Here is a 15,145-nt window from a genome sequence, read left to right on the forward strand (position 1 = left end):
TTTGCAACCATTTTGGTGTGGGACTGAAGTCACCTTTTTGTTTAATTGAACTTAAATTCAAGAAGTGCTAAGGTAAGATTTCAAGGCACGTTCTCTGGACTATCAATCCAGGCCTCTGAATTACCAGTCAGTAACATTAGCCACTAGTCTAACATTCACCCTCCATCATTTCCTCATTTCCTGATGGAAGAAGTTGTCCACTGCTGAAATAAAGGCAATGTATTGTTTTCTCACTGACAGATAGACCACACAGTGCAAAGGGTTACAGTGTAAGTGTACTGACAAAACGATACAGTGATACACATGACATTATTATAACAATAGTTAAATATTACTGCCATTAAAATAACCCATGCAATAAATAATCAAAGCTGAAAGAATTATTGCCGGGTAGTCTTTTTGGCAATGGGTATTATTTTCCACTTACCTTTTAGCTGGTCCTCTTGCCTTTTTTGGCAAAGGTTTGTTTTCTGGCAAACTGAGGCCTGTAAAGAAAGGTTTTAAAGTGAAGGTAAAGTTAGAACTTTTTGACATTGATTCTCACTAATCCCTCTTACATTTAGTAATAACTGGACCCCAAGTGATTAATCCTCAGTTTCCTGCTACCTTTGATTTTCTGGTTTGCATCGTGGAAGATCTCCTCACTGAGCTCAAGGGAAAATATAATCCATTCCAACAGTTTTCCTTTTGGTGAGAACTCAAGGGTTGGAACCAAAGAACACAGTGCAGGCCACCACTCAGATGAAAAGAGAAGCCAAAGTGAATCAAAGAGTAGTGATTGGATATGCGTGGGGTCAAATTCGTGTGCCTTCATCTGATGTTAACGAACATACGAATTAGGAGCAGGGGTAGGCCATTTGGCCTCTCGGGCTTGCTGCACCATTCAATAAGATCATGGCTGATCTGATTGTAACCTCAGCTCCATATTCCCGCCTACCCCCAATAGCCTTTCACTACCTTGCTTATCAAGAATCTATCTACCTCCGCCTTAAAAAATATTCAAAGCTTCTCCTTCCATGGCCTGAATTCTTAGGGTGGCATGGGCACATCTCCACCAACTCCAGCAGCCCTGATGCCATTTTACGCTCTAACAAGCGTTGATTGGCAATAAGGCGAGATTTCCACTTCTCACTCAGGAGGAAGTCCTCGCCTTGGAGATTGGACAGCAGATCTCCAGTCACTCCAGGTACAGCGCTGCAGTGGCTGGAAAAGGCACTGCAGGGAGCCGCCTGGAACTAAATCCTGGGACGCAGAGAGTAGGTAAGTGGCAGGGGTCCCAGGGTAGAGAGGGTAGACAATGTCTGGGGGTCATGAGGGGGGCGATTTGGATCTCCAGCGATAGGCATGGGGATGGAAGGTAGGGGGAGGGTGTGCCAGAGGTCACTAAGGGGAGGGCGCCCCCACTCAGAAGGGGTCTTCTGATGGAAGCACGCCATGCCCCTTCCCACCTGAGATCAATCTCAATTTAGTTCCGGCCTTCCCCCACTGAGCTGTCACCCGCCCGGCAACCTAAAAATTGAGGCTGGACGGGAAAAGGACCTTCAGTGGCCACTTAAGAGCCGTAACTGAGGCAAGGGTGGGCTTCCCATCCAAGGCCCTGCCCGCCCCAGCGTAAAATCACTACCAGGTTGGGACAGGTGGGAACATGGAGGGAATCCCGTCCATGCAATTTTACGCTTCCCCACCATCTCAGAACGCGCCGGGGGAACCTAAAATTCTGGCCCACTACCCTTTGAGTAAGAGAGTTCCAAAGACTCACGACGCTTTGAGAGAAAAAATTCTCATTATTTCTATCTCAAACGGGTGACCCCTATTTTTAAACAGTGACCCCTAATTCTAGCATCTCCTACAAGGGGAAACATCCTTTCCACATCCACCCTGTCAACATCGTTCAGGATCTTATATGTTTCAATCAAGTCACCTTTTACTCTTCTAAACTCCAGTGGATACAAGCCTAGCCTGTCCAACCTTTCCTCACAGACAACCCACCCATTCCAGGTATTAGTCTAGTAAACCTTCTCTGAACTGCTTCCAAAGCATTTACATCCTTCCTTAAGTAAGCAGACCAATAACCGTACACAGTATTCAGTAATGGGGTGATAGCAGCCTCAAAATGGGGTGGGGTCTAACTGCCCCATTAACACTGGCAACTACATAGCCAAAAGACTCAAATATACAAACATACATAGGAACAAGGAGCAGAAGTGGGCCATCCAGCCCCTCGAATCTGTTCCACCATTTAATAAGATCATGGCTGATCTGCTAATAATCTTAAATATGCATCCCACCCACCCCCAATAAGCTATCACCCCCTTGCTTACCAAGAATCTATCCACCTCTGCCTTAAAAATATTCAAGGACTCTGCTTCCACCATCTTTTCAGGAAGAGCATTTCAAAGACTCACGACCCACTGAGTGAAAATATTTCGCCTCATCTCTGTTTTAAATGGACAACCCCTTATTTTTAAACAGTGATTCGTCTACAAGAGGAAACATCCTCTCCACATCCACCCTGTCAAGACCCCTCAGTCCGAGGAAGATGTTATGAAATTGCGTAATGCACTGGTCAGACCACCACATGAGTACTGTGCCCAGATCTGATTATCACAGAACAAAGAGATAATCACACATTGCAGGCAGCACAGGGAAGAGTTCCAAGGCTGAACCACTGGGGGCAACATTCACTTATACCACTGACCGAAAATGAGTGAAATCAACCCAACAGCCAATTTTATACATCTCCCAATTTTCTTTTCCAGTGTGTGAATTTTATTAATGTACAATCCAGGCATCACATGGAAAGACAAGGTCACCAATGATATAGTTCATTCTCGAGCAAACATGTCAAGCATGCATTATAGCACAGCCGATGGTAAATGCTGAGCTGCTCAAATCCCAAAGCGAAGCTTGAAACAACTGCCACAACTATTTTGCAATTTGTATAAATTTTGAGATGCATGCCTTGAATCCAGTAATAAGAAGACCATCGAGTCTTGTAGGCTTCTTACAAAACTAAATTAAACCTTTATTAATAGAAGAAACTATTTTAAGTACACACATAGATCTACAAATTACTACTATGATAACTTCAAAATCCCCTAGTTAATCTATCTCCCAGTTACGCTTTCGTTAAGCCAACAGTAAGACACACAGATTTTAAAAGACCCAGGCAAAGAAACATGATACCCCGACGACCCAATTCAAAGAGTTTTCTTAACTTCAGTTCTTTATACGCAGTAGCTTGAGGTTTAGATGCTGGAGGCTTTTTCACACTTGTTTTAGATCTTAGAATGCCTACACTTAGACACAGCCTTTGCTCCTTTATAGATATTTTCCCTTTTGAATGCAAATTCCCATTGTTTCACTATGCCTTTGGACTTTACCTCTCTCATAATAAAAATCTTTCATAGTACCAATTTTACCAATAATCTTTGGAAAAATAAACACACAGTTTCTTAATCTCTCCTGGCTAAGAGAAACATTTCACACTCTTTTTTGAATTCAAGCTAGTCTGGTTTATTTAAAAATGCAAATGTTCCCTTTACACCTATGTCTACCTACTTAACATTTCAAACCTAACTTATCTTCTGACAAAGCCTTCAGACCAGCTGCCTTTAATTCAATGAAGTCACGCGCACACACACACACATACACACACACATACACAGACCCCACTATAACTCTACTTTACAATAAATTTCAATAACATTATGAGAATTATTATATCTTCCTGATACCTGCTAGTGATAATCAAGCAAAGAAGCTTCACTGGCTTGGGCATGCACACCCAATGGAAGAAGACTGCATCCCCAAGGATTCGTCATACTGAGAGGTAGCCTCTGCCAAGAGACCAGAAGAGTACCCAAAGCTCCAATTCAAGGATGCTGTCTAAAGGGATATGAAAGCCCTCAACATCAATCATAAGTGGAAACTCTAGCTGATGATCAATGCAAATGGTGATACTAGCTGTGGGCAGGAACTCACCACCATGACGACATATGGTTTCAGAAGTTCCAAAAGAGATACCAGTCCTGCAAAAAAGGTGTCAGCAGAGATCATCCATGCCACCGGCAACGGCCAACTTCATGTGTGGTACTTGTGGCAGACTTTGCCTTTCCAGAATCAACTTGTTCAGCCCGCAGAAGAAGTGCAGCAGATGATCTCATCTGACCTCACCAAATTCTGAGGCTGCTTCCCCATTATATCTCGCAGATGGTAGGATGTCAATCATGCCAATCACAATCCTGGTGCACCTCACCCACCAGGAACAGATAACTGAAATCTCCATTTCTTACTTGAGCAAGCATTATCTATACATTAGAGTAAAATTATACATTGTGTATTCCCAATTTTTGTCAATATTTACATATCGACACGGCAGCTCCTCAACAGCTTTATGTACGTGTGGGATATACCAAAGTTGCAACTGAGCAATCGATTTTTTTCAATTCACCGGGAAGATCAAACTCCTTAACTTACCATTCAGAACTTTCAGTTCCTTGTTATAGTTATTTACGAACAGCTTCTTGTTTTCTGGGAGCATCCATTCATCCACCAGGTTCTCATCGATCCTAACACCGTTGCTCAAACTTCGAAGTAAGCTCGCCTTTGTGTGAGCTATTAAGAGGGACAGTTAAACTATCATGTTACTGCTCATTTTCAAAGTATTCTTTTTTGTTGTTTTAATATCCAAAACAGTTAAAAAAAAATGTAATTGTTCTGATCTCATAAATGGTACAAAGTCATGGCTCTGTAAAATGTGTGTGCTTTTATTTTGCGCAGAATATAATGCACTTCCCATACAAAGGAACAAGCATAACTTCCCAATGTGTAGTCATATCATTTCATAAACGGCACTGGTATGATACCAGTAATGTAATTTCACAGAAAAATATAAATAAACTGAAATTGAATCATTGAATAAATACTAGAGAAAGCAGCCGAGAAATTACCATTGATCTGCCAATAAACTTGTACTTTGTTTGTGTGATACAGCGCAGTAATTTTTGGAATGTAGCACAGCACGTAGTTCCCATCTAGTTTTCTCCGCCAAATTGCTGTTTAGGGAAAGCTGTGTGTAGGTGCTAAAGCAGTAATGAGGCTTCTTAAGGTAATTATTGCTGGAACATTAATCATTTAAATGTAATGGATACAATAGTGCTGATTATCCATACTGGTGCAAGTAATTAGCCAGAGTCTACTAGGAACCGTAAGCATCACGCTCTCCCTGTTAGAAAGAGACAAGTGGTTATATAGCTTGAGGGACACCACTCTTCATCAAACATGGGGCAAAGCAAGGAGACAGGCCTCCATGAACTACCACAGCCGGAGCAGGGACTGAACCGGAAGCCATTGGCACCATTCTGCACTACTCTAGCCATCTAAGCTAACCAGCACTTATGCACTGGTGCACCCAGAGTGTAATTAAAGCAAAGAAGGCAGGGACCTAGGAGCATTGTTCCCTCTGAAGTGCAGCTATCTGCAATGTACCACCCTATTCAATAAACAGGTCACACATGAGAAAGAAAAATGAGAGAGAACTTTGCCTTGGAGTGGAGTTGTAGCATCAATGAGAGTATGGTAAGTTTTTTATTGTATAGTTCATCTTGACTGTGCACCCCGCCACTGAAGCCGGGAGATGCAAATTACAATGAAGGAGTGGTATTTATGTCTGGCATGGTCATACAGTAATTGTGAACAGGTTGAAAGGTGACACCTAGTCATTTCCTTCCCTTCTGATGCATGGTACTGTGGGTTGGTATTCCCTTGAATTTTAAGCCAATACCACCCTTATTTGAAAAAGAAAGATAGTCAAAGATTCACAGAAATGTTAAAGCACAGGAGGGGCCATTCGGCCCATCGTGTCCGCACCAGCTCTCCGAATTAGCAATTCACCTAGTGCCATTCCCCCACCTTCTCCCCGTAACCTCGCACATTCCCCCTTTTTTAACGACAGTCTAATTCTCTTCTGAATGCTTCAATTGAACCTGCCTTCACCACACTCTCAGGCAGTGCATTCCAGACATTAACCACTCGCTCAGTGAAAAAGTTTTTTCTCATGTCGTTTTTTTCTCATGTCTTTTGCCAATTGTAGCTACTGTGTCTCAAAACCAGGAACCTCGGGACCGAGGCAGTGCTGGATTTTGGATCTTGCCATTTTCGGGTTGGGCGGTTCGGGTCGGGTCGGGTCGGGTCGAGTCGAGTCGGTAAGATTGGGCCGAGCCAGGTTGGGTGGGGGTTTAGGGTCACTCGGATCACAGGAAAAGATAGCTGATAATTAGTCACTGCACAAACACAGCACCTAGCTGAACAAGCCAGTAAGCTGTTTTACAAACAAATAATAACCAAAATTCACGCATGGCAGCTTAAAGGGTCTGCTTTCCGGACATTGACGGTTTTCGGATGGCCGGATTTCAGACAGTGCACCCGTACTTTGAAAACGACATGAGAAAAAACATTTTCACTGAGCGAGAGGTTAATGTCTGGAATGCACTGCCTGAGAGTGTGGTGAAGGCAGATTCAATTGAAGCATTCAGAAGAGAATTAGACTGTCATCGGAAAAGGAAGAATGTGCGAGGTTACGGGGAGAAGGTGGGGGAATGGCACTAGGTGACTTGCCCGTTCAGAGAGCTGATGCAGACATGATGGGCTGAGTGGCCTGCTTCTGTGCTTTAACGATTCTGTGATTCTTTGACTATCTTTCCTTTACAAATAATGGTGCCCTTTCATTCGCAATCCTTTCACGAGTGGGAACAGTTTCTCCCTATCAACTCTGTCCAGACCGCTCATGATTTTGAATACCTCTATCAAATATCCTCTCAGCCTTCTCTTCTCCAAGGAAAACAGTCCCAACTCCTCCAATCTATCTTTATAACTGATGTTCCTCAACCCTGGGACCATTCACGTGAATCTTTTCTGCAATCTCCCCAATGCCTTCACATCTTTCCTAAAGTGCAGCACCCAAAACTGGACGCAATACTCCAATTGAGGTCGAACTAGCATCTTATATAAGTTCAACTTAACCTCCTTGCTCTTGTACTCCATAGGGAGTACAAGAACGATGTGCCACCCGTGGTTAACAAAGGCGGTCAACGAGAGTATCCAATCAAAAACTAAGGCATACAAAGCGGCAAAAACTAGTGGTAGGCCAGAGGATTGGGAATTTTTTAGGAGTCAGCAGCGGATGACTAAAAAGCTAATAAAAAGGAAGAAAATTGATTATGAAAGTAAATTGGCAAGAAATATGAAAACATACTGCAAGAGCTTCTAAGGGTATATAAAAAGAGATTGGCTAAAGTGAGCACTGGACCCTTGGAGAATGCAACTGGAGAATAGATAACAGGGAACAGGGAAATGGCACATAATTTAAAACAATGTTTGTTTTGCATCGGTCTTCATGGTGGAGGACACTAAAAACATTCCAAAAATATCAGATAAGCAAGGAGCTAATGGGAGGAAAGATCTTGTAACAGTTTCTATCACAAGGGACAAAGTATTTGACAAACTAATGGGACTAAAGGCAGACAAGTCACCAGGACCTGATGGGCTGCATCCAAGGATTTTAAAGGAAGTGGCTGCAGGGATAGTGGAGGCATTGGTCAAAATATTCCAGAACTCACTGGATTTCAGGAGGGTCCCAAAGGATTGGAAAACCGTTAATGTGATGTTCAAGAAGGGAGGGAGACAAAAACAGGAAACTATAGTAGGCCAGTAAGCCTAACATCTGCAGTTGGCAAAATGCTAGAGTCAATTATTAAGGAAGAAATAGCAGGACATTTAGAAAAACTTAACGCAATCAAACAGAGTCAACATGGTTTTGTGAAACAGAAATCATGTTTTACAAATTTGCTAGAGTTCTTTGGGATATAACAAGCAGGGTTGATAAAGGGAAACCTGTAGATGTAGTGTGTTTTGATTTCCAGAAGGCATTCGATAAGGTGCCACATAAAAGGTTATTGCACAAGGTAGGAGCTCACAGTATTGGGGGTAATGTATTAGCATGGACTGAGGATTGGTTAATACACAGAAGACAGAGAGTCGGGATTAATGGGTCTTTTTCAGGTTGGGAATACGTAACTCGTGGGGTGCCAAAAGGATCAGTCCTAGGGCATCAATTATTTACTATCTATATTAATGACTTGGAGGAGGGGGCAGGGTGCAATGTATCCAAATTTGCTGATACAAAAATAGATGGGAGGGCATGTTGTGATGAGGACATAAGGAAACTGCAAGGGGATATAGGCAGGTTGAGTGAGTGGGCAAAAGCTTGGCAGATGGAGTTTAATGTAGGAAATTGTGAGGTAATGCACTTTGGTAGGAAGAATCAAAAGGCAGACTATTATTTAAATGGAGAGAGACTCCAAAAAAGTGCAGCACAGAGGGATCTGGGTTTTCTTGTGCATGAAACACATAAGTTATCATGCAGGTGCAGCAAGTAATTAAGAATGCAAATTGAATTTTGGCCTGTATTGCTAGGGGATTGGAGTTTAAAAATAGGGAAGTCTTGTTACAACTGTACAGAGTGTTGGTGAGGCTGCACCTGGAGTACTGTGTACAGTTTTGGTCCCCATATTTAAGAAAGGATATACTGGCATTGGGGGCAGTTCAAAAGAGATTCACTAGGCTGATTCCTGGGATGAAGGGGTTGACTTATCAAGAATGGCTTAACAGGTTAGGCCTTTATTCATTAGAGTTTAGAAGAATGAGGGATGATCTTATTGAAACATACAAGATTCTGAGGGGGCTTGACAGGGTGGATGCTGAGAAGATGTTTCCACGAGTGTGGGAATCTCGAACTAGGGGACATAGTTACAGAATAAGGGGATACTCATTTAAAACTGAGATGCAAAGGAATTTCTTCTCTCAGAGGGTAGTTAATGTCTGGAATTCTCAACCCCAAAGAGTTGTGGAGGCTAGATCACTGAAAGTGTTTAAAGAGGAGGTAGATAGATTTTTGAAATATCGGGGAGTTGAGGGCTATGAGCAGCTGGCATGAAAGAGATGTTGAGGCCTGGGGAAGATCAGCCATGATCTTATTGAATGGCGGGGAAGACTTGCGGGGCCAAATGACCTATTCCAGCTCCTATTTCTTATGTTCTTATACCCCTATTAATAAAGCCTAGGATACTGTATGCTTTATTAACTGCTCATTCAACCCGTCTTGTCACCTTCAATGACTTATACACATATACACCCAGGTCCCTCTGCTTCTGCACCCACTTTAGAATTGTACCCTTTCATTTTATATTGTCTCTACATGTTCTCCTACTAAAATGACTCACTTCACATTTCTCTGCATTGAGCTTCATCTGCCACTTGTCTGCCCATTCCACCAACTTGTCTATGTCCTTTTGAAGTTCTACACTATCCTCCTCATAGTTCACAATGCTGCCAAGTTTCATATCATGTGTAAATTTTGAAATTGTGCCCTGTACACCAAGGTCTAGTCATTAATAAATATCAGAAAGAGCTAGGGTCTCAACACAGACCTCTGGTGAACTCCACTACAAACCTTCCTCCAGCCCAAGAAACATCCATTTACCACTGTTCTCTGTTTCCTGTCACTCAGCCAATCTCTTATCTATGTTGCTACTTTCACTTTTATTCCATGAGCTATAACTTTGCTCACAAGTCTGTTGTGTGTCGTCATTGTACAATTCTAAAGGGTGTGTAAGAACAGAGGGACCTGGGCGTATATGTGCATAAGTCATTAAAGGTGGCAGGACAGGTGGAGAGAGCAGTTAATAAAGAAAACAGTATCTTAGGCTTGATTAACAGGGGCACAGAGTGAAAGAGCAACAAGTTATGCTGAACTTGTATAGGACACTAGTTAAACCTCAGCTGGAGCATTGTGTACAGTTCTGGGTGCCACACTTTAGGAAGGATGTGAACGCATTGGAGAGAGTGCAGAAGAGGTTTACAGAAATGATTCCAGGGATGAGATGCTTCAGTTATGAAGATAAATTGAAGAGGTTGGGACTGTTCTCCTTGGAGAGAAAAGGCTAAGAGGAGATTTGATAGTGGTGTTCAAAATCATGATGGGACTGGACAGGGTAGATAGGGGGAAACTGTTCCCGCTTGTAAAAGGATCGCGAATGAGAGGGCATAGATTTAAAGTGATTGCAAAAGAAGTAAATGTGATGTGAGAAAAAACTTTTTCACACAACGAGTGATTCAGGTCTGGAATGCACTGCCTGGAAGTGTGGTGGAGGCAGGTTCAATCGAGGCTTCCAAGAGGGTATTAGATGATTATTTGAATAGAAACAATGTGCAAGGTTACAGGGAAAAGGCCGGAGAATGGCACTAAGTCATAATGCTCATTCGGAGAGCCAGTGCAGATATGATGGGCCTCCTTCTACACTATAACAATTCTGTGATTTTGGAAATACACCACATCAATAGCATTGCCCTCATCATCCCTCTCTATTACCCGTTTCATAAAACTCCAGAAAGTTAGTTAAACATATTTTTCCTTTAAGAAATCAGTGCTCGCTTTCCTTAATTAACCCACATTTGTCCATGTGCCTATTAATGTTGTTCTGGCCCCACCACCAAAGTTAAATCGACAGGCCTGTTGTTGTTGGATTTATCTTTAAAGAAAATGTGTAGCATTTGCAAATCTCCAGTCCTCTGAGTCTAAGGAAGATGGAAAAATTATGGCCAGTGCCTCCATAATTTCCCCCTCACTTCCCTCAGTATCCTCGAACACATCGCATCTGATCCTGATGCCTTATGACCAAAGTTCGCAACATCCTTGTGTCCAGCACCATCAATTCTTCAGTCCTCTGTGCTTATAAAAGACTGTTGAGTTCCTTTTCATGTTATCCTTTAATTTATTCTCATACTCTCTCTTTGCTCCTCATAACTCCTTTATTGGATCCCCCTGTACTTCCTATATTTAACTTGGTTCATTATTAAAATTGTCTTAAGCCTCCTTCCTCTGTCTCACTTTAATTTCTAAATCTTTAGTGATCCATGGAGATCAAGCTTTGGATGCCCTTTCTTTCCCCCTCACATGAATGTGTCCACCCTGTACATGAATCACCTCCTCTCTGAAGGTCTCCCACTGTTCAATGACTGTTTCGCCCACCAATTTTTGAGTCTGATCCACCTGGCCCAGATCCCTTTTCAACTCACTGAAGTTAGCCCCCCAATTCAGTTATGCCTCAAATATCAAATATAAAAGTACAATTCATTTCCCAAACTACAAGTCACAATGTAAATTGGTTACCTCTAGATTTGAACATTCCAATGTAGTTCGGCCCATCTCTCATTTTCTACCCTCCATTATTTTGAGGTCATCCAAAACTCTTCTGCCTACGTCCCAACTCAAACCAAATCCAGTTCACGCATCACCCGTGTTGCTGACCTACACTGGCTGCCGGTTCAGAAAAGTCTTGAATTTAAAATTCTCATATCGTTTTCAAATCCCTCCATGGCCTCATTTTCCCTATCTCTGTAATCTCCTCCAGCCCTACAACCCTCCAAGGTATCTGCAATCCTCTAATTCTGCCTCTTGATCATCGCTGATTTTAACCACTCCACCAATGGTTGTTGTGCCTTCATCTGCCTGGTCCCCAACCTCTGGGACTTCGACTCTACCTTCCTCCTTTAAGACAATCTTTGAAACTTACCTCTTTGACCAAGCTATTGGTCTTCTGCCTTAATATCTCCTTATTTGGCTCGGTGTCATGTTTTGTTTTATAAAGCCCCTGTGAAGAGCCTGGGACTTTTTAATTAAATTAAAGCTGTTATGTCAATACAAGTTGTTGTTGAAATAAATACTGGAAAATCACTGCATTACAGAATGATGGCTGGTTTCTCTTACCGGCATGTAGGACTTTCTTCCTTTGTAGTTCCTTTGATTTCTTGACAATATCCCCACTGTAAATATGGTACCTGTCCCTATGGTTTCTGTGTGTGGCAGGTATCCAATCCACAGCTGATTTGGGTCTCACAAATGCCTTGGCATCTAAGGAACGTACCTGAGCTGTATTGTCATTCCAAGCTGGGCGCCTGACTAGATCGTCAGCAGCAACACTGCATGAACCAAAGCAGAACAGTTCGTAAAACCCAACTGTCTTATGAAGAGCACTGTGAATGCATCATGTTGAATGTAATCATGAACAATTATCAATGTAATACTGTTAATTAGCTCAACTAAAACAAGGAATTGTCAGGAGCAGCATGAAACCGATACCCAAACTAATTCTTTTTACAATTACTAAATGCTTCAGCACCACACCTGCAGTTTACAATCCTATACAATACTGGACTGAGGTTTCCTTGAAATCAGTCACTTCATGGCTTGCATTCTATAAATGTTTATATAATTCAAAAAACTATTATTGAATCCAGAACATTTTTCAAGACTTTTTGAATTGTAGTCATTATTGTAATATAGGAAATCATTGCAATGAATACAACATAGCAAGGATCCACGATGGCATAATTTACCAGGTACTGGGTCTAAAGTGGATAGCCACCAGCCCCACCCCCCCCCTCCCAACCCCCCAAAACTGGGGCAAAGATCACGACAGGCAATCAACCATTCAATCAATGTATGTTCATCATGTTCAGGCTGCCTGTCATTGATATGAGTTGCTGTGTGCAGCACTGTTCACTGTCTGCAAACTTCATCGAAGGATCCAATATCATTACTTGCTTGACCTACTGAACTTGAATTGTGGCTTCTAGAGATGCTGAGACCATTGGGTATGCAATGGCAAAATAGCAAGGATCCACAACACAATAGTGCTGTGCAAAAAGAGCAATGGGTGATCATGGGGGGTTTTTGGTGTTGCACTGGTGTCCTTGGTGGAGGAAGTGGAAACAAGGAGAGCTGTCCAGTATCCACAGAAGTGGGCCAGGAGGCTCTCCGCACACACACACGTAATGGGAATGTCAGGAGCCAAGTCCCAAGGACCTTGATCCAAGGTAGCCAAGTTTTTTATTATTTATTCCTGGGATGTGGGTGTCACTAACTAGGCCAGCATTCATGGCCCTTGTCCTAATTGTATCAATGTTCAGAGGGCATTTAAAAGTCAACCACATTGCTGGTGGGTCTGGAGTCACATGTAGGCCAGGCCAGGTAAGGATGGCAGATTTCCTTCCATAAAGGGCATTAGTGAACAGCTATTGTCAATGATTTCATGGTTGTCACCAGACTTTTAATTCGAGGTTTTTTATTGAATTCAAGTTTCACCATCTGCCATGGTAGGATTCAAACCTGGGTCCCCAGAACATTACCTGGGGTCTCTGGAGTACCATACCAGTCCAGTACCACTATGCCACCACCCCCCCCACAAAGTGAATGCATTCATAAATGTCATATCCTACCAACTGCACCACTAGTTTTAGACACTGCTCAATTCACCATACCTCCATCACTCACCTACCAACAATCTCTATCAGGACTCAAATATAATCTTCATAGTTTCACCTCTCCCTCTCACATTTAGCACTGCTGTAAACCTCACACCCACATTTCTCACCTTGTGCGTACTGACAACATGGTGCAATTGAAAGCTGCATCCAATAATTTGTATTGTTTGTTCAGCTTACTGATTATGTTCAGTAAATGGCTTGTTTTCTGCCACAAGGCCGACCACATGCCTCTCCATTCATAAAAACTTCAGTTTAGAAATGGAAATGGTGTAAGAATGTGCCAGAACAGAGCAGCAAGGCTGCAGGATACTGAAGCATTAGTGCATGATGCCATAAACTGCTGGGCTGCAGATTCAACTCCATTCTTGCTTATTGTCCTACAAAATGAGTCACTTTTTAAAAATTCTTTCATAGGATGTGGGCATCATCCATCCCTAATTGCCTTTGAGAAGGTGGTGGTGAGCCTCCTTCTTGAACCGCTCAATCCATCTGGTGTATGAGGAACCCCCACAGTGCTGTTAGGGAGGGAGTTCCAGGGTTTTGATCCAGTGACAGTGAAGGAATAGTGGTATAGTTCAAAGTCAAGCTGGTTTTTGGCTTGGAGGGGAACTTATAGGTGGTGGTGTTCCCATGAGTCTGCTGCCCTTATGCTTCTAGGTGGCAGAGGTCGCTGTCGAAGGAGCATTGATAAGTTGCCGCAGTGCATCTTGTATACAATACACACTGCTGCCACTGTAAATTGGTCAGAGAGGGAATGAATTTTTAAGGTGGTAAATGGGGTACCAATCAAGTGGACTGCTTTGTCCTGGTTGGAGTCGAGTTTCTTGGGTGTTGATGGAGCCGCACTCATCCAGGAATGTGGAGAGCATTCCGTCACACTCCTGATTTGTACCTTGTAGAGGGTGGACTATACCTATTCCCAATTATTTATTTGTTATTAAAAATCTTGGAGAAACTGCTTATCTACACAGTCTTAGTTCTTGTTGGCAATTTTATCACACTACTCTGTCAGCCTTGCACCATTTTCACATATATAATGGGTTTTGCTTATGTAAACTTGTCACACTTGTGGTTTATTGTGAAGGAGGTTTATGGGGGTAAGTTTAGGTGGTTTTGTCTCTGTGATCTAATTACAATTGGGCCAGAATTTTCTCGTCGGCGCACGGTGACGTCGGGCGAGTGTCCCAACATCACCGCGCGCCATCGCGATATTTAGGTGGGAGGTTGCGCAATGTTCTCCGATGCGCACATTAATCATCCACTAAAGGCCCTTGAGGTAGCAATTGTCTGGTATTTTTCGGGGCGCGTGCAATCTTCAGGACGTCACACGGGCAGGCGGGTAGGCCACATTTGTATAAACAAAAACAAAAATGCTGGAAAAACTCAGCAGGTCTGACAGCATCTGTAGAGAGAAAGACAGAATTAACGTTTTGAGTCTGTATGACTCTTCTTCAGAACTAAAGAGAAGTAAAAATGTGGTGAAATATATACTGTTTAAGGGGGGTGGAACAGATGAAGCTGGATAGAAGGCCAGTGATAGGTGGAGGCAAAGGAGAGATTGCAGAAGATGTCATAAACAAAAGGCCACCAGGGCCATCTGTCACTTGCTCATTCTGCTTTCTACTCTTAATGTCCCCATTAGTACCTCCTTTAGCCAGTACAACGACTATTAACAACCCTTTGACCTTTTGTTTATGAGATCTTTCGAAATCTCTCCTTTGCCTCTGCCTATCACTGGCCTTCTATCCAGCTTCACCTG

General features: G+C 42.7%; 1 protein-coding gene across 1 annotated transcript in view; it reads right to left on the bottom strand.

Annotated features, from left to right (window-relative positions):
* The window catches only part of LOC144683101 (von Willebrand factor A domain-containing protein 3B-like), a 216,376-nt gene that overhangs the window by 82,484 nt on the left and 118,747 nt on the right, over positions 1–15,145 (bottom strand). Inside the window, exons 19-21 of the mRNA XM_078546118.1 lie at positions 11,828–12,039; positions 4,480–4,617; positions 428–485 (exon numbers count right to left, since the gene is read on the bottom strand). Of these exons, the coding sequence (XP_078402244.1) occupies positions 428–485; positions 4,480–4,617; positions 11,828–12,039 (408 nt within the window). The remainder of the gene's footprint in view (positions 1–427; positions 486–4,479; positions 4,618–11,827; positions 12,040–15,145) is intronic.

This window comes from Cetorhinus maximus, chromosome 7, assembly GCF_964194155.1.
Source record: "Cetorhinus maximus chromosome 7, sCetMax3.hap1.1, whole genome shotgun sequence".
Taxonomy (NCBI): domain Eukaryota; kingdom Metazoa; phylum Chordata; class Chondrichthyes; order Lamniformes; family Cetorhinidae; genus Cetorhinus; species Cetorhinus maximus.